At 49.8% G+C, this 26,201-nt stretch overlaps 1 protein-coding gene and 1 long non-coding RNA gene across 17 annotated transcripts in view; one reads left to right on the top strand and one right to left on the bottom strand.

Moving 5' to 3' along the window:
* FNBP1 (formin binding protein 1) overlaps positions 1 to 26,201 on the bottom strand; it is a 390,370-nt gene that overhangs the window by 5,156 nt on the left and 359,013 nt on the right. For 9 of the 16 annotated variants that reach the window (XM_063936685.1, XM_063936688.1, XM_063936691.1 and 6 more), the window contains 4 exons: positions 19,933 to 20,065; positions 13,108 to 13,229; positions 12,215 to 12,354; positions 10,306 to 12,120 (listed from right to left, as the gene is read on the bottom strand). In XM_063936685.1, coding sequence (XP_063792755.1) covers positions 11,942 to 12,120; positions 12,215 to 12,354; positions 13,108 to 13,229; positions 19,933 to 20,065 — 574 coding nt within the window. In that variant the 3' untranslated portion in view covers positions 10,306 to 11,941. Of the gene's footprint in view, positions 1 to 10,305; positions 12,121 to 12,214; positions 12,355 to 13,107; positions 13,230 to 19,932; positions 20,066 to 26,201 lie in introns of those variants that run through there. The other 7 variants (XM_063936686.1, XM_063936692.1, XM_063936700.1 and 4 more) reach the window with 3 other exon arrangements.
* LOC134948611 (uncharacterized) overlaps positions 1 to 26,201 on the top strand; it is an 83,361-nt gene that overhangs the window by 55,066 nt on the left and 2,094 nt on the right. The gene's annotated exons all lie outside the window — the stretch shown is intronic.

The raw sequence follows: 26,201 nt of genomic DNA, 5'->3' as shown, positions 1-26,201 counted from the left end.
CCCCCTTACCAACTGTTCCTTGGACCTCGCCTTTATCCGGAGATCGTTCAAGTACGGGATAATTAAAACTCCCTTCTTGCGAAGGAGTATCATCATTTCGGTCATTACCCATGGTAAAGACCCTCGGTGCCGTGGATAATCCAAACGGCAGCGTCTGGAACTGATAGTGACAGTCCGGTACCACAATCTTGAGGTACTCCTGGTGAGGAGGGTAAATGGGGACATGCAGGTAAGTATCCTTGATGTCCAGAGAGACCCTGTAATCCCCCTCGTCCAGGATCGCAATAATCGCCCTGAGCGATTCCATCTTGAACTTGAATCTTTTGTTATATGTGTTCAAGGATTTTAAATTTAAGATGGGTCTCACCGAACCGTCCGGTTTCGGTACCACAAACATTGTGGAAAAGTAACCCTTTTCCTGTAGAAGGAGGAGTACCTTGATAATCACTTGCTGTGAATACAGTTTTTTGGATAACCACCAACACTGCCTCCCTGCCAGAGGGAGTTGCCGGTAAGGCAGATTTTAGGAAACGGCGGGGGGGGAGACGTATCGAATTCCAGCCTGTACCTCTGAGATACTGTTTGAAGAACCCAGGGATCCACCTGTGAGAGAGCCCACTGTGCGCTGAAATTTCTGAGACGGGCCCCCACCGTACCCGGGTCCGCCTGAGCAGCCCCAGCGTCATGCTGTGGACTTACCGGACGCAGGGGAGGACTTCTGCTCCCGGGAACTAGCTGTGTGCTGCAGCTTTTTCCCTCTACCTTTTCCTCTTGGCAGAAAAGATGAGCCTCTAGCCCTCTACTTTTCTGGGGCCGAAGGGACTGTACCTGATAATACAGTGCTTACTTTTGCTGTGGGGTAGCTTGTGGCAAAAGTTTTGATTTCCCAGCCGTAGCTGTGGAAACGAGGTCTGAAAGACCATCCCCAAACAGTTCCACCCCCTTCTAGGGCAAACTTCCATGTGCCGTTTTGAATCGGCATCGCCCGACCATTGCAGAGTCCATAACCCCCGTCTAGCGGCAATGGTTTTACATAGCGCTTATTAGTGATGCCAGTCGGCAAATATCCCTCTGTGCATCACGCATGTATAAGACAGCGTCTTTTATATGCTCAATTTTCAGCAAAATATTGTCCCTATCTATAGTATGAATATTATCCGACAGGGAATCTGACCACGCAGCTGCCACACTGCACATCCATGCCGAGGCAATAGCAGGTCTCAATATAATGCCCGTGTGTGTGTATATAGCTTTAAGGGTAGTTTTCTGCTTTCTATCAGCAGGTCCTTCAGGGCGGCCGTATCCGTGACGGTAGTGCCACCTTTTTTAATAAGCGTGTAACCGCTTTATCTACCCTAGGGGTTATTTCCCAACGTGACCTATCCTCTGGCGGAAAAGGGTACGCTGCTTAGAAATTATCAATTTCTTATCGGGGGAAGTCCACGCTTCCTCACACACCTCATATCAATTCCTCAGATGCAGGAAAACTACTGGTAGTTTTCTGTCACCAAACATAATACCCTTTTTTGTGGTATCTGGGGTATTATCAGAAATGCGTAATAAATTTTTCATTGCCTCAATCATGTAACGGGTGGCCCTATTGGAAGGTACACTAGTCTCATCGTCGTCGACACTGGAGTCGGTATCCTTGTCAACATCTGTGTCTGCCATCTGAGGTAGCGGGCGTTTTAGAGCCCCTGATGACATGTGAGACGCTTGGACAGGCGCAAGCTGAGCAGCCGGCTGTCCTATGTCGTCAAACCTTTTATGTAAGGAGTTGACACTGTCACGTAATTCCTTCCATAAGTCCATCCACACCGGTGTCGACCCCGCAGGGGGTGACATCCCATTCACAGGCATTTGCTCCGCCTCCACATCATTATCCTCATCATACATGTCGACACAGCAGTACCGACACACAGCACACACACAGGAAATGCTCTGACAGAGGACAGGACCCCACAAAGCCCTTTGGGGAGACAGAGGGAGAGTATGCCAGCACACACCAGAGCGCTATATATCACAGGGATATCACCTATAGAGAGTGTTTTCCCTTATAGCTGCATAATATATATATACTGCGCCTAATTTGTGCCCCCCCTCTCTTTTTAACCCTTTTCTGTAGTGCAGGACTGCAGGGGAGAGCCAGGGAGCGATCCCTCCAGCAGAGCTGTGAGGGAAAATGGCGCCAGTGTGCTGAGGGAGATGGCTCCGCCCCTTTTTCGGCGGGCTTTCTCCCGCTATTGTAAAAGTTCTGGCAGGGGTTAATAAACACCTATATAGCCCCTGGGGCTATATATGGTGTCAGTTCGCCAGCCAAGGTGTTAATATTGCTGCTCAGGGCGCCCCCCCTCCCAGCGCCCTGCACCCATCAGTGACCGCAGTGTGTGGTGTGCATGAGGAGCAATGGCGCACAGCTGCAGTGCTGTGCGCTACCTTGGAGAAGACAGAAGTCTTCAGCCGCCGATTTTCCGGACCACCTTCTTGCTTCTGGCTCTGTAAGGGGGACGGCGGCGCGGCTCCGGGAACGGACGACGAGGTCGGGTCCTGTGTTCGATCCCTCTGGAGCTAATGGTGTCCAGTAGCCTAAGAAGCCCAAGCTACCACCACTTAGGTAGGTTCGCTTCTTCTCCCCTTAGTCCCTCGGTGCAGTGAGCCTGTTGCCAGTAGGTCTCACTGAAAATAAAAAACCTAACATATACTTTCTTCCTAGGAGCTCAGGAGAGCCCCTAGTGTGCATCCAGCTCAGCCGGGCACAGAAATCTAACTGAGGCTTGGAGGAGGGTCATAGGGGGAGGAGCCAGTGCACACCAGATAGTCCTAAAGCTTTCTTTAGATGTGCCCAGTCTCCTGCGGAGCCGTCTATTCCCCATGGTCCTTACGGAGTCCCCAGCATCCACTAGGACGTCAGAGAAATTTGATTTTTAAAAACAAAATAACCTATTAATTTAGAACATTTCCCACTTCTACACAAGTTCAGCTATTGTCCTCTGCCGGCTTACATGTTAGATGCCTGTTTCCTAAATGAATACAGGAGAAGTAAGAAGCCCCGCAACATGCATGAACTATACAGAAAGCAGATAATATACATGGAATCAAACTGACTATGGGGATAATTCAGAGATATAAGCAAACCTGATGGTTTATGTACATGTCTGGTCTTACGCGATCTGTGCATGCGCAGGGTATGTTCCGAGCCTGTTCGGATCTGGGCACTGCCCCCTAAGCTGCAGTATGACAAGCTGCGGCCGTAAGGGGGTGGGGTAAAGTACGACGACGGCCAGCGTTTCAGAACACAGGGGCGTAGCACCCGCGTTTTTTTGGCTAGCCGAGGCCAGTGTATGTGTTCTTATACGAAGCTTCCCTAGCGGTGGCAGCGTGGAGGGTTACTCAGATGACCTTAGTGATATAGTCAGATGACCTATGTTTATGTAGATGATCCGATCCGGTGTCTTTATATGCAGATCAGAGAAGCTGGCAGGAGACATCTATTTACACAAGACGCCTCCAGGACCATCAGCATATTACTGCACAGCTGGTGCATATAAAGTCGCAGCTGCTGTGCAATAGTCCATCTCTGAATCAGGCCCTATATTTCTTATGCCTTTAATTTACTGGATCATAAATGAAATCTCCACTTAACTGCTAAATTCCGTAATCATTTAAACAATAAGGTGCATTACTCCTTATAAAAACCACATTTTCTTAACGAAAAATAACAAAAAATAAGATTTTACTCACCGGTAAATCTATTTCTCGTAGTCCGTAGTGGATGCTGGGGACTCCGTAAGGACCATGGGGAATAGACGGGCTCCGCAGGAGACTGGGCACTCTAAGAAAGAATTAGTACTACTAGTGTGCACTGGCTCCTCCCTCTATGCCCCTCCTCCAGACCTCAGTTAAGGAAACTGTGCCCGGAAGAGCTGACATTACAAGGAAAGGATTTTGGAATCCAGGGTAAGACTCATACCAGCCACACCAATCACACCGTATAACTCGTGATAACATACCCAGTTAACAGTATGAACAACAACAGAGCATCAAACAACAGATGCCAACATAACATAACCCTTTTGATAAGCAATAACTATATACACGTATTGCAGAAAGTCCGCACTTGGGACGGGCGCCCAGCATCCACTACGGACTACGAGAAATAGATTTACCGGTGAGTAAAATCTTATTTTCTCTAACGTCCTAGTGGATGCTGGGGACTCCGTAAGGACCATGGGGATTATACCAAAGCTCCCAAACGGGCGGGAGAGTGCGGATGACTCTGCAGCACCAAATGGGCAAACACAAGGTCCTCCTCAGCCAGGGTATCAAACTTATAGAACTTTGCAAAGGTGTTTGAACCCGACCAAGTAGCTGCTCGGCAAAGTTGTAATGCCGAGACCCCTCGGGCAGCCACCCAAGAAGAGCCCACTTTCCTTGTGGAATGGGCTTTCACTGATTTTGGATGCGGCAAACCAGCCGCAGAATGAGCCTGCTGAATCGTGTTACAGATCCAGCGAGCAATAGTCTGCTTTGAAGCTGGAGCACCCAGCTTGTTGGATGCATACAGGATAAACAGCGAGTCAGTTTTCCTGACTCCAGCCATCCTGGCTACATAAATCTTCAAAGCCCTGACTACATCAAGCAACTTGGAGTCCTCCAAGTCACGAGTAGCCGCAGGCACCACAATAGGTTGGTTCAAATGAAAAGATGACACCACCTTCGGCAGAAATTGCGGACGAGTCCGTAATTCTGCCCTCTCCATATGGAAAACCAGATAGGGGCTTTTACATGACAAAGCCGCCAATTCTGAAACACGCCTAGCCGAAGCTAAGGCCAATAGCATGACCACCTTCCACGTGAGATACTTTAGCTCCACGGTCTTAAGTGGCTCAAACCAGTGAGATTTCAGGAAACTCAACACCACGTTAAGATCCCAAGGTGCCACTGGTGGCACAAAATGGGGCTGAATATGCAGCACTCCCTTTACAAACGTCTGAACTTCAGGAAGCGAAGCCAGTTCTTTTTGAAAGAAAATAGATAGGGCCGAAATCTGGACCTTTATGGACCCTAATTTTAAGCCCATAGTCACTCCTGACTGTAGGAAGTGCAGGAACCGGCCCAGCTGGAATTCCTCTGTAGGGGCCTTCCTGGCCTCACACCAAGCAACATATTTTCGCCATATACGGTGATAATGTTTTGCTGTCACATCCTTCCTAGCCTTCATCAGCGTAGGAATAACTTCATCCGGAATGCCTTTCTCCGCTAGGATCCGGCGTTCAACTGCCATGCCGTCAAACGCAGCCGCGGTAAGTCTTGGAACAGACAGGGCCCCTGTTGCAACAGATCCTGTCTGAGAGGCAGAGGCCATGGGTCCTCTGTGAGCATTTCTTGCAGTTCCGGGTACCAAGTCCTTCTTGGCCAATCCGGAACAATGAGTATTGTTCTCACTCCTCTTTTTCTTACGATTCTCAGCACCTTGGGTATGAGAGGAAGAGGAGGAACACATAGACCGACTGGAACACCCACGATGTTACTAGTGCGTCCACAGCTATCGCCTGAGGGTCTCTTGACCTGGCGCAATACCTTTGTAGCTTTTTGTTGAGGCGGGATGCCATCATGTCCACCTGTGGCAGTTCCCATCGATTTGTAATCTGTGTGAAGACTTCTTGATGAAGTCCCCACTCTCCCGGGTGGAGGTCGTGCCTGCTGAGGAAGTCTGCTTCCCAGTTGTCCACTCCCGGAATGAACACTGCTGACAGTGCTTGCACGCGATTCTCCGCCCAACGAAGAATCCTGGTGGCTTCCGCCATCGCTACCCTGCTTCTTGTGCCGCCACGGCGGTTTACATGAGCCACTGCGGTGATGTTGTCTGACTGAATCAGCACCGGTTGGTTGCGAAGCAGAGGCTCCGCTTGACTCAGGGCGTTGTATATGGCCCTTAGTTCCAGGATATTGATGTGCAGACAAGCCTCCTGACTTGACCACAGCCCTTGGAAGTTTCTTCCTCCCTGAGTGACTGCTCCCCATCCTCGGAGGCTTGCATCCGTGGTCACCAGGACCCAGTCCTGTATGCCGAACCTGCGGCCCTCGAGAAGGTGAGCACTCTGCAGCCACCACAGAAGAGACACCCTGGCCCTGGGGGATAGGGTGATCAGCCGATGCATCTGAAGATGCGATCCGGACCACTTGTCCAACAGATCCCACTGAAAGGTCCTCGCATGGAACCTGCCGAAGGGAATGGCTTCGTATGACGCCACCATCATTTCCAGGACTCGCGTGCAGTGATGCACCGACACCTGTTTTGGTTTTAAGAGTTCTCTGACCAGAGTCACGAGCTCCTGAGCCTTCTCCGCCGGGAGAAACACCTTTTTCTGGTCAGTGTCCAGAATCATGCCCAGGAAGGGCAGACGAGTCGTAGGGATCAGCTGCGACTTTGGAATATTCAAAATCCAGCCGTGCTGTTGCAACACTTCCTGAGAGTGTGCTACGCTGATCAGCAACTGCTCTCTGGACCTCGCCTTTATGAGGAGATCGTCCAAGTATGGGATAACTGTGACACCCTGCTTTCGAAGGAGCACCATCATTTCCGCCATTACCTTGGTAAATATTCTCGGTGCCGTGGAAAGACCAAACGGCAACGTCTGGAATTGGTAATGACAGTCCTGTACCACAAATCTGAGGTACTCCTGATGAGGTGGATAAATGGGTACATGCAGGTAAGCATCCTTTATGTCCAGACACACCATAAAATCCCCCTCTTCCAGGCTTGCAATGACCGCTCTGAGCGATTCCATCTTTAACTTGAACCTTTTCAGGTAAATGTTCAGGGATTTTAAATCCAATATGGATCTGACCGAACCGTCCGGTTTCGGAACCACAAACATTGTGGAATAGTAACCCCCTCCCTGTTGAGGGAGGGGAACCTGTACCACCACCTGCTGGAGATATAATTTGTGAATTGCCGCTAACACTACTTCCCTTTCTATGGGGGAAGCAGGCAGGGCTGATTTTAGGTAACGGTGAGGGGGCATCACTTCGAATTCCAGCTTGTATCCCTGAGACACAATCTGTATAGCCCAGGGATCCACCTGTGAGCGAACCCACTGGTGGTTGAATTTTCGGAGACGCGCCCCCACCGCTCCCGGCTCCACCTGTGGAGTCCCAGCGTCATGCGGTGGATTTAGTGGAAGCCGGGGAGGACTTCTGTTCCTGGGAACTAGCTGTATGGTGCAGCTTCTTTCCTCTACCCCTGCCCCTGGCAAGAAAGGACGCACCTCTGACTTTCTTGCCTTTTTGAGATCGAAAGGACTGCATTTGGTAATACGGTGCTTTCTTAGGCTGTGAGGGAATATATGGCAAAAAATTTGACTTCCCAGCTGTAGCTGTGGAAACTAGGTCCGAGAGACCGTCCCCAAACGATTCCTCACCCTTGTAGGGTAAAACCTCCATGTGCTTTTTAGAGTCGGCATCGCCTGTCCATTGCCGAGTCCACAGGACCCTTCTGGCAGAAATCGACATTGCATTTATTCTAGAGCCCAGTAGGCAAATGTCCCTCTGGGCATCCCTCATATATAGGACAGCGTCTTTTATATGCCCCAGGGTCAGTAAAATAGTATCCTTGTCCAAGGTATCCAGTTCCTCAGACAGTGTATCTGTCCATGCTGCTACAGCACTACACATCCAGGCCGATGCAATTGCCGGCCACAGTATGGTACCTGAATGTGTATAAACAGACTTCAGGATACCTTCCTGCTTCCTATCCGCAGGATCCTTTAGGGAGGCCGTATCCTGTGACGGCAGGGCCACCTTCTTAGATAAGCGTGTCAGAGCTTTGTCTACCCTAGGGGAGGATTCCCAGCGCATCCTGTCCGTTGGCGGGAAAGGATACGCCATAAGTAACCTTTTGGAATCAGCACTTTCCTATCAGGAGAATCCCAAGCTTTTTCACATAACTCATTTAACTCATGTGAAGGGGGAAAAGTCACCTCTTGCTTTTTCTCCCCAAACATATAAACCCTCTTGTCAGGGACAGGGTTTACCTCTGATATGTGCAATACATCCTTCATAGCTACAATCATGTAGCGGATGGCTTTAGCCATTTTAGGCTGCAATTTTGCATCATCGCCATCGACACTGGAGTCAGAATCCGTGTCGATATCTGTGTCAACAATATGGGATAGTGGGCGCTTCTGAGACCCTGACAGCCTCTGCGCTGTAGGATCAGGCATGGGCTGAGACTCCGACTGTCCCAAGGCTTCAGCTTTATCCAACCTTTTATGCAAGAAGTTTACATTATCATTTAACACCTTCCACATATCCATCCAATCAGGTGTCGGCGCCGTCGGCGGGGACACCTTTCATCTGCACCTGCTCTGCCTCCACATAGCCCTCCTCGTCAAACATGTCGACACAAGCGTACCGACACACCACACACACAGGGAATGCTCTATATGAGGACAGGACCCCCACAAGGCCTTTTGGAGAGACAGAGAGAGAGTATGCCAGCACACACCCCAGCGCTATATGACCCAGGAATCACACAGTAACTTAGTGTTTACCCAGTAGCTGCTGTATATATGATTATTGCGCTAAATTTATGTGCCCCCCCTCTCTTTTTACCCTCTTTCTACCGTGAGTCTGCAGGGGAGAGCCTGGGGAGCTTCCTCTCAGCGGAGCTGTGGAGAGAAAATGGCGCTGGTGAGTGCTGAGGAAGAAGCCCCGCCCCCTCAGCGGCGGGCTTCTGTCCCGCGATTTGGTGTAAAAAATGGCGGGGGCTCATGCATATATACAGTGCCCAGCTGTATATATGCTGCTTTTGCCAGGAGGTAATCAATTGCTGCCCAGGGCGCCCCTTCCCTGCGCCCTGCACCCTACAATGACCGGAGTGTGTGGGTTAGTGTGGGCGTAATGGCGCACAGCTGCAGTGCTGTGCGCTACCTTATGTGAAGACAGGAGTCTTCTGCCGCCGATTTTGACGTCTTCTTGCTTCATCCGCCGGCTTCTGTCTTCTGGCTCTGCGAGGGGGACGGCGGCACGGCTCCGGGAACGGACGACCAAGGTTAAGTTCCTGTGTTCGAACCCTCTGGAGCTAATGGTGTCCAGTAGCCTAAAAAGCGCAACCTAGCCGCAGTTAGTAGGTTTGCCTCTCTCCCCTCAGTCCCACGTAGCAGAGAGTCTGTTGCCAGCAGAAGCTCTCTGAAAATAAAAAAACCTAACTAAAATACTTTCTTAATAGCAAGCTCAGGAGAGCTCACTAAAATGCACCCAGCTCCTTCCGGGCACAGATTCCAACTGAGGTCTGGAGGAGGGGCATAGAGGGAGGAGCCAGTGCACACCAGTAGTACTAATTCTTTCTTAGAGTGCCCAGTCTCCTGCGGAGCCTGTCTATTCCCCATGGTCCTTACGGAGTCCCCAGCATCCACTAGGACGTTAGAGAAATTATGACTGTAGATCTGCTTCTAAAACTATTCAGAAGGTTATACAGGCATCCGAAACAACTGTGTGTCATAATTCCATCACAACAGACACAAAGACAATACACAGCCAGATTAAGGGAAGGGGGGGTCGCCGGAAACACTGTACCCCGGGGACCCCCCTCTGTCAAGGGGGCCCCCAAGGCCAGAACACACTGCCATCACCAGCTTTCCCTCTTGTGCTGCAGCAGAAGGAAGAACCAGGCAGGCAGAATGTGTGCAGTGCAGGCAGACACACAAGTTTATCAGGTTTCATAAGCTACCAACAAAGCTTCCTGACCAGAGGAGAAATAGGAGGGGGGAGAGGACTAGATTGATGTGTCTGGGTCCTGTGTAACCTGTTATCTAATGAGATCAATCAGTATTGGAGAAGAGGCCCTCAGAGAGTCCTCTAGTGTCTTGTCCCAGTGTGTAAAGAGTACACCATTGGTTTAAATTTAATATACATTTTAATAACCCAACTGAGCACACTGCTGCACTTACACTGTGCAGTCCCATAGAGGGGGCGGGCAGGATGGCAAGTAGGGGCGATGCTCACATAATATGTAAGGCCCCCCTGTCTTAAGTCCCCGGGGACACCCCCTTCCCCTCCAAGGCTTAATCCAGCCCTGAGACAATGGCACTCTACTGAACTCGGCAAGCAGTCTTTATAACCAGAACTAGCCAAGAAAAATTGTTGCAACCTGCATAATGTTCCATGGATATCTCCTAAATCTGTTTATAAAACAGATATAACAAACCACATTATAAATTGGGAATTAGCAATGCCCCTGAGAGCCCTAAATCACCGCCATCCAGAAAAAACATATTAGATGCAATAAACTGCAGACATATGGAAAAATAATGTCATTTATTGTGGAAAGAGGCAAAGGCCCTTGTTAAAAAATAATATATGAGCAACAATATTACATACTGTATAAGAACACACTGTAATGATGTACTATATATCTTGCCACATACAGTTAAAAACAAAGATTTTCTGTGCTTAACAACCCTATGTACTGGAACATGCAGCAAATGGCCAAGGCAGCAGTATTATACACATCAGACAGCTCCTGGACGGTTTATCTTGTGTTCTCTTATAAATAGCTTCTTTCTGTACAGTCTATATTTTCTCTGAAGTTTACATTTACGTACATTAGCAATCAAACATATATAGGTTCTCTTTGCTGACAGCATGCCAAGACTTACCTCCATGATAGCTGGAGAGCCGTAGGTTACCAGACTATCTCGTTACAGTTAAAGCTATATAGGGACATGATCTCAGAGGTCTTCTGTACAGTCAGAAAATAAATTATGGTAGAAATGTAGCAATCCTTTTTAATATTATAGAATGTGACTGATAAATGCGGGATCCGGTATCTAGGTCGACCACTATTGGTCGACAGTAACTAGGTCGACATGTTCTAGGTCGACAGGTCAAAAGGTCGACATGAGCTTTTCACGTGTCTTTTCTTTTTTTGAACCTTTTCATACTTAACGATCCACGTGGACTACGATTGGAACGGTAACGAAGCATGGCGAGGGGACACGGTGCACTAATTGGGGTTCCCGGTCACTCTACGAAGAAAAGGACACCAAAAAAACATAAAAAACTCACGTCGACCTTTTCACCTGTCGACCTAGACCCTGTCGACCTAGAGACCCTGTCGACCTAGTCACTGTCTACCAATAGTGGTCGACCTAGACACTGCCGACCTAGTTACTATCTACCTTCCATAACACACCCGATAAATGCTACTTGGAAGCTGCTTGGTTGCTATGGGCACCTTCTCCACTCGTTAGAAGGATTGATAAACTTCCCCTTATGTCAGTGTAACAAATGACCATGATATAGACTGAGCCCAAAGCATACAGTATAGGGGGGTAGAGAAACTTGATGGGGTAAGACAGATTAATAATGACCAGGTCATCACGGCTGCAAAGACATTTAGCTAGAGCCTCGATTTTCCACATCCTCATTAGGCCAAATCTGTGTTAGGCTTCAGGGCAGCTGTTACTAATGAGCGGGTTCATTTAAAGCGGAACTCCACATTTAAGGAATTCTACTGTCATGGGAGATTGGTTCATTGCCTTTAAGTACAACAACAGATATGGATAGAAACAAATGTGTTGACGGCTACAAAAGTAAACAAATCTCTTTGGACAATATCTTCTGGAGTCACCCTCTAATTTCAGACCTTCACGGTATATATGGCTATGGGCAAATGTTACAGGGTATGGAAACACATGAACTTTGTGCGGTAGGAACTCAGTAACAATATATAATCTGTCTCCTGTAAAACAGGATTAGGAGGTGATGGAAATACATTATAGATGCTTCCGATGGGAAACAGCTAATATCATCCTAGCTCCAGTGTTCTTCATATGCCCCCATGGCAACGCCCCAGCTACCCAGAGCAATCCATTGACACACGTAAGCAGAGACCACGGAACACAGACATATGGATCACACAGACAAGCAGAGGAGGTTAGATGTAAGTCTTAGCACCTTTGGCATTTTTGTCCAAATAAACTTCAATGTAGGATGTTGGGACATAACCCTCCTCATCCTCATTCCTACGGATCCGTGTCCAACCATCTCCTTTATCCTCCTCTATGACGTTCAACACTTCACCTTCTGTTACCGATATAGTTCCTTCATTTTCACCTAGGAAAACAGTAAGAATCAGATCCTCTCCGCTTACAACGAGACACCTAGCGTCACACACAGCAGCAACCAGATAAGGAAGCAGCAAACTTACCGTCAAAGGGGTATAAGGCTTTACACGTTCCTATTGTGGGGAGGGGCTCTTCATCATCAAAATCGTCATCAAACTCTGTGGGTGTCACCTTCACCTCGGTCTCCTGGCTCTGATCTTCTGTGTAACTGCCATCTGGGCTGCTCAAGAAATAAAACCACAGAACCACTATAGCAACACACTCTGGAACCACCAGGGGGCACTGTGGCTTGAGATACCGTTCATAATGGTTATGCTGCTAAATAAAGGTTTCCCACGTACCTATGTATCTCAGCAAATATCTATGAAACAATTGGTGGTATTTCCATATTAGTAAAGTGGCAAAAGCTGACAGAGAGCTCACTTTTTCTTAGTTTTTTATTTTTAATACATTTTAAAAAATCTCAAAAAAACTCTTTTCACGTTGTCATTATGGGGTATTGTGTGTAGAATTTTTGGGGAAAAAATGAATTTATTCCAGTTTATAATAAGGCTGTAACATAAAATGTGGAAAAAGTGAAGCGCTGTAAATACTTTCCGGATGCACTGTAAACTGCAAACTCTACTGGGGCAGGGACTGATGTGAACGGGCAAATATTATCTGTAAAGCGCTGCGGAATATGCGTGCGCTATATAAATAACTGGTAATAAATAATAATAGTAAAACAATGAATTAAAAGATCAGCTAAGCTGTACATTTGGTGACTATTTGTATAGCCTAGCAATCACACCTAAATCTATATACTGTAGATCAAATATGCCCTAACATTATCACATTTACATTACTGCCAAGTAGGACTGAAAGGGAACATCTGATTGGCTGATAAGGTTTACACCTTCTTTTTCCTGCACATCTCGTTATATAAATGTACTTTATTGACCAGTGTGACACGCCCCTCACACCCAGTATACTGTACCTCTCCCGGTCTTGAACACAATTATTGACCGGTGCAGCGTTCTGGGTTTCATAAAGTCCACTTTGCCGGCGGGAATTGTCATTACGGACAGGAAGCCTTCCTTCCACTTCTGCCAGCCAGCTCTGAAAAATATCCATTGTATTATTAATCACAATATATGCAAAGCTTGTTCGGTATGGCTGGGGTAGAGTTTGTAGCAGGAAAGGAATACATTTGGAGGCAACAGATACAAGGGTAATTGTAAGGTAAGGTTGTGAACACTTGTCAACTTGGCATTACTAAGATGCAGAAAACATCATTCAAAGGGGCTAATTCAATTAGCCATGCAGTACTGCTGTATCCCTGCAATGTGTTTCAGTGCCCTCCTGTAGTAGCCCTGCACCATGTGTTTCAGTGCCCCACTGTAGTAGTCCTGCACCATGTGTTTCAGTGCCCCACTGTAGTAGCCTTGCACCATGTGTTTCAGTGCCCCAATGTAGTAGCCTTGCACCATGTCTTTCAGTGTTCTCCTGTAGTAGCCCTGCACAATGTCTTTCAGTGTCCTCCTGTAGCAGCTCTGCACCATGTGTTTCAGTGTCCTCCTGTAGCAGCCCTGCACCTTGCGTTTCAGTGCCCTCCTGTCGTAGCCCTGCACCATGTGTTTCAGTGTCCTCCTGTAGTAGCCCTGCACCATGTGTTTCAGTACCCTCCTGTCGTAGCCCTGCACCATGTGTTTCAGTGTCCTCCTGTAGCAGCCCTGCACCTTGCGTTTCAGTGCCCTCCTGTCGTAGCCCTGCACCATGTGTTTCAGTGTCCTCCTGTAGCAGCCCTGCCCCTTGCGTTTCAATGCCCTCCTGTAGTAGCCCTGTATCATGTGTTTCAGTGCCCTCTTGTGGCAAGCCCTGCACCATGCGTTTCAGTACCCTCCTGTAGTAGCCCTGCACCATGCGTTTCAGTGCCCTCCTGTAATAGCCCTGCACCTTGTGTTTCAGTGCCCTCCTGTAGTAGCCCTGTACCATGTGTTTCAGCGCCCTCCTGTAATAGCCCTGCACAATGTGTTTCACTGTCCTCTTGTAGCAGCCCTGCACCTTGTGTTTCAGTGCCCTCCTGTAGCAGCCCTGCACCTTGTGTTTCAGTGCCCACCTGTAGTAGCCCTGTACCATGTGTTTCAGTGTCCTCTTGTAGCAAGCCCTGCACCATGCGTTTCAGTGCCCTCCTGTAGTAGCCCTGCACCTTGCGTTTCAGTGCCCTCCTATAGTAGCCCTGCACCTTGTGTTTCAGTGCCCTCCTGTAGTAGCCCTGCACCATGTGTTTCAGTGCCCTCCTATAGCAGCCCTACACCTTGTGTTTCAGTGCCCTCCTGTAGTAGCCCTGCACCATGTGTTTCAACACCCTCCCGTAGTAGTCCTGCACCTTGTGTTTCAGCGCCCTCCTGTAGTAGCCCTGCACCATGTGTTTCAGTACCCTCCTGTCGTAGCCCTGCACCATGTGTTTCAGTGCCCTCCTGTAGTAGCCCTGCACGATGTGTTTCAGTGCCCTCCTGTAGTAGCCCTGCACCTTGTGTTTCAGTGCCCTCCTGTAGTAGCCCTGCACGATGTGTTTCAGTGCACTCCTGTAGTAGCCCTGCACAATGTGTTTCAATGCACTCCTGTAGTAGCCCTGCACGATGTGTTTCAGTGCACTCCTGTAGTAGCCCTGCACCATGTGTTTCAGTGCCATCCTGTAGTAGCCCTGCACCTTGTTTCAGTGCCCTCCTGTAGTAGCCCTGCACCATGTGTTTCAGTGCCCCACTGTAGTAGCCTTGCACCATGTGTTTCAGTGCCCCACTGTAGTAGCCTTGCACCATGTGTTTCAGTGTTCTCCTGTACTAGCCCTGCACAATGTCTTTCAGTTTCCTCCTGTAGTAGCCCTGCACCATGTGTTTCAGTACCCTCCTGTCGTAGCCCTGCACCATGTGTTTCAGTGTCCCCCTGTAGCAGCCCTGCACCTTGTGTTTCAGTGCCCTCCTGTAGCAGCCCTGCACCTTGTGTTTCAGTGCCCTCCTGTAGTAGCCCTGTACCATGCGTTTCAGTGCCCTCCTGTAGTAGCCCTGCACGATGTGTTTCAGTGCCCTCCTGTAGTAGCCCTGCACCTTGTTTCAGTGCCCTCCTGTAGTAGCCCTGTACCATGTGTTTCAGCGCCCACCTTTAGTAGCCCTTGCACAATATGTGTTTCAGTGTCCTCCTTTAGCAGCCCTGCACCTTGTGTTTCAGTGCCCTCCTGTAGTAGCCCTGCACCATGTGTTTCAGCACCCTCCCGTAGTAGTCCTGCACCATGCGTTTCAGCGCCCTCCTGTAGTAGCCCTGCATGATGTGTTTCAGTGCCCTCCTGTAGTAGCCCTGCACCATGTGTTTCAGTGCCCTCCTGTAGTAGCCCTGCACCATGTGTTTCAGTACCCTCCTGTAGTAGCCCTGCACCTTGTGTTTCAGTGCCCTCCTGTAGTAGTCCTGCACCATGCGTTTCAGCGCCCTCCTGTAGTAGCCCTGCACGATGTGTTTCAGTGCCCTCCCGTAGTAGCCCTGCACGATGTGTTTCAGTGCCCTCCCGTAGTAGCCCTGCACCATGTGTTTCAGTACCCTCCTGTAGTAGCCCTGCACCATGTGTTTCAGTGCCCTCCTGTAGTAGCCCTGCACGATGCGTTTCAGTGCACTCCTGTAGTAGCCCTGCACAATGTGTTTCAGTGCACTCCTGTAGTAGCCCTGCACGATGTGTTTCAGTGCACTCCTGTAGTAGCCCTGCACCTTGTGTTTCAGTGCCCTCCTGTAGTAGCCCTGCACCATCTGTTTCAGTGCCCTCCTGTAGTAGCCCTGCACCTTGTATTTCATTGCCCTCCTGTAGTAGCCTTGCACCATGTGTTTCAGTGCCCTCCTGTAGTAGCCCTGCACCATGTGTTTCAGTGCCCTCCTGTAGTAGCCCTGCACCATGTGTTTCAGTGCCCCACTGTAGTAGCCTTGCACCATGTGTTTCAGTGCCCTCCTGTAGTAGCCTTGCACCATGTGTTTCAGTGCCCTCCTGTAGCAGCTCTGCACCTTGCGTTTCAGTGCCCTCCTGTAGCAGCCCTGCACCTTGTGTTTCAGTGCCCTCCTGTAGTAGCCCTGTACCATGTGTTTCAGTGCCCTCTTGTAGCAAGCCCTGCACCATGCGTTTCAGTGCCCTCCTGTAGTAGCCCTGCACCATGTGTTTCAGTGCCCTCCTGTAGTAGCCCTGCACCATGTGTTTCAGTGCCCCACTGTAGTAGCCTTGCACCATGTGTTTCAGTGCCCTCCTGTAGTAGCCTTGCACCATGTGTTTCAGTGCCCTCCTGTAGCAGCTCTGCACCTTGCGTTTCAGTGCCCTCCTGTAGCAGCCCTGCACCTTGTGTTTCAGTGCCCTCCTGCAGTAGCCCTGTACCATGTGTTTCAGTGCCCTCTTGTAGCAAGCCCTGCACCATGCGTTTCAGTGCCCTCCTGTAGTAGCCCTGCACCATGCGTTTCAGTGCCCTCCTGTAGTAGCTCTGCACCTTGTGTTTCAGTGCCCTCCTGTAGTAGCCCTGTACCATGTGTTTCAGTGCCCTCCTGTAGTAGCCCTGCACCATGCGTTTCAGTGCCCTCCTGTAGTAGCCCTGCACCATGTGTTTCAGTGCCCTCCTGTAGTAGCCCTGCACCTTGTGTTTCAGTGCCCTCCTGTAGTAGCCCTGTACAATGTGTTTCAGTGCCCTCCTGTAGTAGCCCTGTACCATGTGTTTCAGCGCCCACCTGTGGTAGCCCTGCACAATGTCTTTCAGTGTCCTCCTGTAGTAGCCCTGCACCATGTGTTTCAGTGCCCTCCTGTAGTAGCCCTGCACCATGTGTTTCAGTGACCTCCTGTAGTAGCCCTGCACCTTGTGTTTCAGTGCCCTCCTGTAGTAGCCCTGTACCATGCGTTTCAGCGCCCACCTGTAGTAGCCCTGCACCATGCGTTTCAGTGCCCTCCTGTAGTAGCCCTGCACCATGCGTTTCAGTGCCCTCCTGTAGTAGCCCTGCACCATGTGTTTCAGTGCCCTCTTGTAGTAGCCCTGCACCATGTTTCAGTGCCCTCCTGTAGTAGCCCTGCACCATGCGTTTCAGTGCCCTCCTGTAGTAGCCCTGCACCATGCATTTCAGTGCCCTCCTGTAGCAGCCCTGCACCTTGTGTTTCAGTGCCCTCCTGTAGTAGCCCTGTACTATGTGTTTCAGTGCCCTCTTGTAGCAAGCCCTGCACCATGCGTTTCAGTGCCCTCCTGTAGTAGCCCTGCACCATGCGTTTCAGTGCCCTCCTGTAGTAGCCCTGCACCTTGTGTTTCAGTGCCCTCCTGTAGTAGCCCTGCACCATGTGTTTCAGTGCCCTCCTGTAGTAGCCCTGCACCATGCGTTTCAGTGCCCTCCTGTAGTAGCCCTGCACCATGTGTTTCAGTGCCCTCCTGTAGCAAGCCCTGCACCATGCGTTTCAGTGCCCTCCTGTAGTAGCCCTGCACCATGCGTTTCAGTGCCCTCCTGTAGTAGCCCTGCACCTTGTGTTTCAGTGCCCTCCTGTAGTAGCCCTGCACCTTGTGTTTCAGTGCCCTCCTGTAGTAGCCCTGCACCTTATGTTTCAGTGCCCTCCTGTAGTAGCCTTGCACCATGTGTTTCAGTGTCCTCCTGTAGTAGCCCTGCACCTTATGTTTCAGTGCCCTCCTGTAGTAGCCTTGCACCATGTGTTTCAGTGTCCTCCTGAAGTAGCCCTGCACCTTGTTTTTCAGTGCCCTCCTGTAGTAGCCCTGCTCCATGCGTTTCAGTGACCGTCTGTAGTAGCCCTGCACCAATATACAAAATAAAAAAAGGGCGTCCCAACGGTGCAAATCCCTGGGGTGGGGGAGGTTGCAGGCAGGCCTGTCCGCTTTGCCAGTGGCAGCCAGCGGGGATAATTGCAGGGGAGGGGGGGCAGCCGGAGAAAAGAGCCATCTTACCTCCCTGCACAGCCAGTTGTATTTGTTGTCACAGTATGTACATGAGGAGGGAGCGATGTACAAGTGATGAAAAGCAGGGGATTGTCAGAATGCATCGCATATTCACCAACAGGTGGCCGCACGCCTGGTTCCAGCAATACGGCGGCAGGGGCCATACGGGTTGTGAGCCAGGTGAGGGTGCTGTGCGGATGGTAGGTGGTCCCAAAATGGAAGGGGGCGTGGTTGCGTGCCTTACAAGGTTAGGATGGGCAATCCCCAGGTGGTACAATGTCGAAAGCCTTTATGCACCGATTCTCTTTCCTTGCCCTGCAATTGGTTTTTGGTTGTGATTGTGTGATTAATAAATAAAGCTGTGACCGATTTTAATTGCCCAAGGGGGATGTAGTTTATAGCCCCGCGGTCAGAATACCAATGCCAGGATCCGGACCGCCAGAATGCCGGCAGCGGCCCCAGGGCTATCCCCACTCGTGGGGGTCCACAACACCCATAGAGTGGGAATAGAACCTGAGGTGAGCGTAGTGAGCCACCCAGCTGGCATTCCGGCGGTCTGGATCCCGGTGTCGGTATTCTGACTGCTGAGATCCTGACCGTCGACATAACATACCCAACGCGCCCAAAGTTACTTAGTCTCATCTGGTTGGCCAACATGGCGGGGCGCCGGTAAGTCAGCCTCCCCATCCTTATGGAAATTATTTGTGTTTTAGTGCAGACCTTGCAGGAGGGGCGAGAGGAGGACATCCAATGTTGAGCAATGGTGGCCCTGGCAGATATGGCCAAGGACATAGGGATCAGACCTGGGAACTGTAGGGCAAAACCCATGTGCACTGCAGGGGCAGGGGGGGGGGGGGGTATTGTTAGGTGATGTAACATGTGCAGAGAGAGTTAGATTTGGGTGGAATGTATTCACACTGAAATCTAAATTATAGTGTAAAAATAAAGCAGCCACTATTTACCCTGCACAGAAACAATATAACCCACCCAAATCTAACTCTCTCTGCACCAGTTATATCTCCCCACCTGCAGCGCACATGGTTTTGTCCAACTGCTAACAAATTTTCTGCTGCGATCAACTCTGAATTACCCCCAATACCCATAGGATATGGCTCAACAAGAAGATGAGGCAACCTAGTAAACACTTGGGGAGGGAGCGTGCAGAAAACAGCGGGAATGGTGGTACTGGTCGTCAGTAACCAATGTCGAAGCTGGAGGTAATAAAACTAGACCGGTGGCCCTAACCCAAATCTGGTGCATAGGAGAATGGAGGATGGGAAGAACATATCCACCAGTCGAAGCCAATAGAAGACATGCAGATGCGGTAGAATCAAGTCGAGAGCTCTTTGAGACACAGTTCTAGTAGCAGGGAGGCCAAAATCAAAGTGCAACAGGAGCTTGGCATTCCATACCATCAGGATGTCAGACATGGGTGCGGGAAGCAATGAATGCTGTGGATGGAGCCGGATGGGAGACCAATGATGGTCTGACAGAGGAAATCTGAAAGCAAGGGCACACTCCAGGTCTGCTCATGGCTTTGAACTGGAAGTTAGAAACCAATCACTCTTTTGGGGGGAGGCACGGAGGACGGGATCATGGCGCCAGTATGCTGGGCGCCGGGATCCCGAGCGTCGGTATAACGTAGTACACCCCATTTGGGAGAACAACGCGTCCTCATGGTATAGAACTAAATCAGGAAGAGTTAACCCACCGTGTTGTTTGGAGCAGACCATACAAGCAAATGCAATGCTGGGAGTCCTCCGCTTTTACACATAAGAAAGCATCATTAGGATTAGGAGCAGAACCATTTATCATTCATAACAAGTGTCACTCGTTGTTAAATCTGCCCCTAAATAAAGGACAGTTACACTCACTTCAAACTTGTGCACCTCCACGCGCAGCTTTTCAATGTTGTTCCCAATCTCCACTAGTTTCTGAGTCACACTGGCTGCATCTCCCATCTGAGGATTCTTCATATATACATCCTTCATCTTGGTCAGGGCATCTCTGGTGAAAAACAAATCAAAACAGAAAGTGGCATAAATGGCAGCTACGCTGCAATCAGATGCAGGCGCCCGCACCCTGGAGTAACAAGATGGCAAGTAGCCATGGTAATTCGTAAGTAGTGGGCAGTACGGATGGTGTAATGGTTAGCATTACTGCCTCACAGCACTGAGGTCATGGGTTCAATTCTCACCATGGCCCTAACTGTGTGGAGTTTGTATATTCTCCCCGTATTTGCATAGGTTTCCTACGGGTACTACGGTTATCTCCCACAATCCAAAAATATACTTGTAGGTTAATTGGATCCCAACAAAATTAACCCTAGTGTGTGTGTACGTACACGTGGTAGGGAATATAGAGTGTAAGCTCCACTGTGGCAGGGAATGATGTGACTGGCCCAATATTCTTTGTAAAGCGCTGCGGAATATGTGTGCGCTATATAAATAATGGTAATAAATAAATTATTAAGTAGCAATCCATAGTGATCGTATAATTGCTTAAAGGAAATTATATGATTTGTGAGGTCTCTTGACTTTATTTCTCTGACGTCCTAGTGGATGCTGGGAACTCCGTAAGGACCATGGGGAATAGCGGCTCCGCAGGAGACTGGGCACAAAAAGAAAGCTTTAGGACTACCTGGTGTGCACTGGCTCCTCCCCCTATGACCCTCCTCCAAGCCTCAGTTAGATTTTTGTGCCCGACCGAGCAGGGTGCAATCTAGGGGGCTCTCCAGAGCTTCTTGGATAAAAGTTAGTTTTAGGTTTTTTATTTTCAGTGAGACCTGCTGGCAACAGGCTCACTGCATCGAGGGACTAAGGGGAGAAGAAGCGAACCTGCCTGCTTGCAGCCAGCTTGGGCTTCTTAGGCTACTGGACACCATTAGCTCCAGAGGGATTGAACACAGGCCCAGCCTCGGAGTCCGGTCCCAGAGCCGCGCCGCCGGCCCCCTTACAGAGCCAGAAGCAAGAAGAGGTCCGGAAAATCGGCGGCAGAAGACATCAGTCTTCATCAAGGTAGCGCACAGCACTGCAGCTGTGCGCCATTGCTCCTCATGCACACCTCACACTGCGGTCACTGATGGGTGCAGGGCGCTGGGGGGGGGGCGCCCTGAGCAGCAATATTAACACCTTGGCTGGCAAAAATACATCACATATAACCCCCAGGGCTATATGGATGTACATTAACCCCTGCCAGAATCCATAAAAATGCGGGAGAAAAGTCCGCGAAAAAGGGGCGGAGCTATCTCCTTTAGCACACTGGCGCCATTTTTCCCTCACAGCTCCGTTGGAGGGAAGCTCCCTGGCTCTTCCCTGCAGTTAATACACTACAGAAAGGGTTAAAAAGAGAGGGGGGGCACAATTTAGGCGCAGTATACATATATATATGCAGCTATAAGGGAAAACACTTTTTATAGGTGCTATCCCTGTGATATATAGCGCCCTGGTGTGTGCTGGCATACTCTCCCTCTGTCTCCCCAAAGGGCTTTGTGGGGTCCTGTCCTCTATCAGAGCATTCCCTGTGTGTGTGCTGTGTGTCGGTACGGCTGTGTCGACAGGTATGTGGAGGATAATGAGGTGGAGGCGGAGCGAATGCCTGTAAATATGTTGTCACCCCCTGCGGGGTCGACACCGGTGTGGTTGAACTTATGGAAGGATTACGTGAAAGTGTCAACTCCTTACATAAAAGGTCGACGACACAGAACAGCCGGCTACTCAGCTTGTGCCTGTTCCAGCGTCTCAAATGTCATGGGGGGCTCTAAAATCGCCCGCTACCTCAGATAACAGACACAGATGTCGACACGGATACTGACTCCAGTGTCGACGTCGATGAGACTGGTGTACCCTCCAAATAGGTCCACCCGTTACAGGATTGAGGCAATGAAAAATGTATTACACATTTATGATTATACCCCAGGTACCACATAAAAGGGTATTGTGTTTGGTGAGAGAAAACTATTAGTAGTTTTTCCTGCATCTGAGAAATTAAATGAGGTGTGTGAGGAAGAGTGGTCTTCCCCCGGTAAGAAATTTCTAAAACGGTTATTGGCAGCGTACCCTTTCCTGCCAGAGGATAGGTCACGCGGGGAAACACCCCATAGGGTAGATCCAGCGCTTACACGCTTATCAGAAAAGGTGGCACTACCGTCTCCGGATACGGCCGCCCTGAAGGGACCTGCTGATAGAAAGCAGAGGGTTACCCTATAAGATATAGTCACACACTAGGGCATTATATTGCGACCAGCCGTTGCTTCGGCATGGATGTGCAGTGCTCCCGCTGCGTGGTCAGATTCCCTGTCGGAAAATAACTATGGATAGGGACAATATTTTGCTGAAAATAGAGCATATAAAAGATGTGGTCTTATACATGCGTGATGCACAGAGGGATATTTGCCGGCTGGCATCAAAAAATAAGCGCTAGGTCCATTGCCGCCAGACGGGGGTTATGGACTTGGCAATGGTCAGGCGATGCCGACTCGAATCGGCACATGGAAGTTGCCCTATAAGGGGGTAAAACTGTTTGGGGATGGTTTTTCAGACCTCGTTTCCACAGCTACTGTTGGGAAATCGATTTTTTTGCCACAGGCTACCCCACAACAAAAGAAAGCACCGTATCATCAAGTACAGTCCTTTCGGCCCCAGAAAAGCAAGAGGGCTTTCTGCCGAGAGGCAAAGGTAGAGGAAAAAGCTGCAACACACAGCTTGTTCCCAAGAGCAGAAGTCCTCCCTGCGTCCGGTAGGTCCACAGCATGGTGCGGGGGCTGCTCAGGCGGACCCGGGTACGGTGGGGGCCCGTCTCAGAAATTTCAGCGGACAGTGGGCTCTCTCACATGGATCCCTGGGTCCTTCAAGTAGTATCTCAGGGGTACAGGCTGGAGTTCGAGACGTTCTTCCCCCCGCCGTTTCCTAAAATCTGCCTTACCGGCACCTCCCTCTGCCAGGGAGACGGTGTTGGTGGATATTCAACACTATAATCACAACAAGTGATTGTCAAGGTGAGGTGCCCTCCTTCAGCAAGGAAGGGGTTACTATTGCACAGTGGTTGTGGTACCGAAACGTTTCGGTGAGACCCATCTTGAAATTAAAATACTTGAACTTTTATATCAGAAGATTCAAGTTCAAGATGTAATCGCTCAGGGCGGATATTACGAGCCTGGACGAGGGGGATTACAGGGTCTCCCTGGACATCAAGGATGCGTACCTGCATGTCCCCATTTACCCTCCTCACCAGGAGTACCTCAGATATGTGGTACAGGACTGTCACTATCAGTTCCAGACGCGGCCGGTGGAGTTGTCCACGGCACCGAAGGTCTTTACCTAGGTAATGGCAGAAGTGATGATACTCCTTCGCAAGAAGGAAGTTTTTATTATCCCGTACTTGGACGATCTCCTGATAAAGGCGAGGTCCAAAGAACAGTTGGTAGTGGGGGTAGCACTCTCTCGGGAAGTGCTACAACAGCACGACTGGATTCTCAATATTCCAAAGTCACAGCTGGTCCCGACGACACGTCTTCTGTTCCTGGGAATGTTTCTGAACGCAGACCAGAAAAGAGTGTTTCTTCCAGTGGAAAAAGCCGTGGAGTTGTCATCTCTAGTCAGAGACATCCTAAAACCAGGACAGGTGTCGGTACATCAATGCACACGAGTCCTGGGAAAAATGGTAGCTTCGTACGAAGCATAATTCCATTCGGAAGACTCCACGCAAGGACGTTCCAGTGGGACCTGTGGGACTAATGGTCCGGGTACCATCTACAGATACAACAGCGGATAACCCTGTCAGCAAGAAACAGGGTGTCGCTGCTGTGGTGGCTGCAGAGGGCTCATCTACTAGAGGGCCGCAGATCTGAAATACAGGACTGGGTCCTGGTGACCACGGATGCCAGCCTTCGGGGCTGGGGTGCAGTCACACAGGGAAGAAATTTCCAAGGAGATTTCGCTTCACATAAATATTCTGCAGCGAAGGGCCATTTACAATGCCCTAAGCCAAGCAAGGCCCCTGCTTCAGAACCAGCCGGTACTGATCCAATCAGACGACATCACGGCGGTCGCCCATGTAAACAGACAGGGCGGCACAAGAAGCAGGATGGCGATGGCAGAAGCCACAAGGATTCTCCGATGGGCGACCTACACCCAGGAGAATGGGGACTTCATTCAGAAGTTTTCCAAATGCGGGTAAACCGTTGGGAATGACCACGGGTGGACATGATGGCGTCCCGCCTCAACAAGAAGTTGAAAAGATATTGCGCCAGGTCAAGGGACCCTCAGGCGATCGCTGGGGACGCTCTAGTGACACCGTGGGTGTACCAGTCGGTTTATGTGTCTCCTCCTCTACCTCTCATACCCAAGGTACTGAGAATAATAAGAAGGCGAGGAGTGAAAACCATACTCGGGGTTCCGGATTGGCCATGAAGAGCTTGGTACCCGGAACTTCAAGAGATGCTGGCAGAGGATCCTTGGCCTCTGCCGCTTAGACAAGACCTGCTGCAGCAGGGACCCTGTCTGTTCCAAGACTTACCGCGGCTGCGTTTGACGGCATGGCGGTAGAACACCGGATCCTAAAGGAAAAGGGTATTCCGAAGGAAGTCATCCCTACCCTGATCATAGCCAGGAAGGATGTCACCGCAAGACATTATCGCCGCGTTTGGCGAAAATTTGTTGCTTGGTGGGAGGCCATGAAGGCCCCGACGGAGGAATTTCAACTATGTCGATTCCTGCACTTCCTGCAAGCAGGGGTGACGTTTGGGCCTCAAATTGGGGTCCATCAAGGTCCAGATTTCGGCTCTGTCGATTTTCTTCCAGAAAGAACTGGCTTCACTGCCTGAAGTTCAGACTTTGGTTAAAGGAGTACTACATATTCAGCCTCCTTTTGTGCCTCCTGTGGCACTTTTTGGATCTCAACGTGGTGTTGGATTTCCTAAAGTCGCATTGGTTGAGCCACTTAAAACTATGGAGCTAAAGTATCTCGCGTGGAAAGTGGTCATGCTGTTGGCCTTGGCCTTGGCCAGGCGTGTGTCAGAATTGGCGGCTTTGTCATGTAAAAGCCCTTATCTGATTTTCTATATGGATAGGGCAGAGTTGAGGACTCGTCCTCAGTTTCTCCCAAAGGTGGTCTCAGGTTTTCACTTGAACCAACCTATTGTGGTGCCTGCGGCTACTAGGGACTTGGAGGATTCCAAGTTGCTGGACGTAGTCAGGGCCCTGAAAATTTTATTTTTCCAGGACGGCTGGAGTCAGGAAAACTGACTCGCTGTTTATCCTGATGGCACCCAACAAACTGGGTGCTCCTGCTTCTAAGCAGTCTATTGCGCGCTGGATTTGTAGCACTATTCAGCTGGCGCATTCTGCGGTAGGATGACCGCAGCCTAAATCAATAAAAGCCCATTCCACAAGGAAGGTGGGCTCATCTTGGGCGGCTGCCCGAGGGGTCTCGGCTTTACAACTTTGCCGAGCAGCTACTTGGTCAGGGGCAAACACGTTTGCAAAATTCTATGAATTTGATACCCTGGCTGAGGAGGACCTGGAGTTCTCTCATTCGGTGCTGCAGAGTCATCCGCACTCTCCCGCCCGTTTGGGAGCTTTGGTATAATCCCCATGGTCCTTACGGAGTTCCCAGCATCCACTAGGACGTCAGAGAAAATAAGAATTTACTTACCGATAATTCTATTTCTCGTAGTCCGTAGTGGATGCTGGGCGCCCATCCCAAGTGCGGATTGTCTGCAATACTTGTACATAGTTATTGTTAACTAATCGGGTTCTTGTTGTGAGCCATCTATTCAGAGGCTCCTCTGTTATCATGCTGTTAACTGGGTTTCATATCACAAGTTGTACGGTGTGATTGGTGTGGCTGGTATGAGTCTTACCCGGGATTCAAAATCCTTCCTTATTGTGTACGCTCGTCCGGGCACAGTATCCTAACTGAGGCTTGGAGGAGGGTCATAAGGGGAGGAGCCAGTGCACACCAGGTAGTCCTAAAGCTTTCTTTAGATGTGCCCAGTCTCCTGCGGAGCCGCTATTGCTATTCCCCATGGTCCTTACGGAGTTCCCAGCATCCACTACGGACTACGAGAAATAGAATTATCGGTAAGTAAATTCTTATTTTTATAGCATTTTATTTACAGATTTATTTATAATACCTAACATAA

The sequence above is a fragment of the Pseudophryne corroboree genome, chromosome 8, assembly GCF_028390025.1.
Source record: "Pseudophryne corroboree isolate aPseCor3 chromosome 8, aPseCor3.hap2, whole genome shotgun sequence".
Taxonomy (NCBI): domain Eukaryota; kingdom Metazoa; phylum Chordata; class Amphibia; order Anura; family Myobatrachidae; genus Pseudophryne; species Pseudophryne corroboree.
Note: the sequence above shows the minus strand (reverse complement) of the source record. Positions and strands in the feature narration are given on the sequence as shown.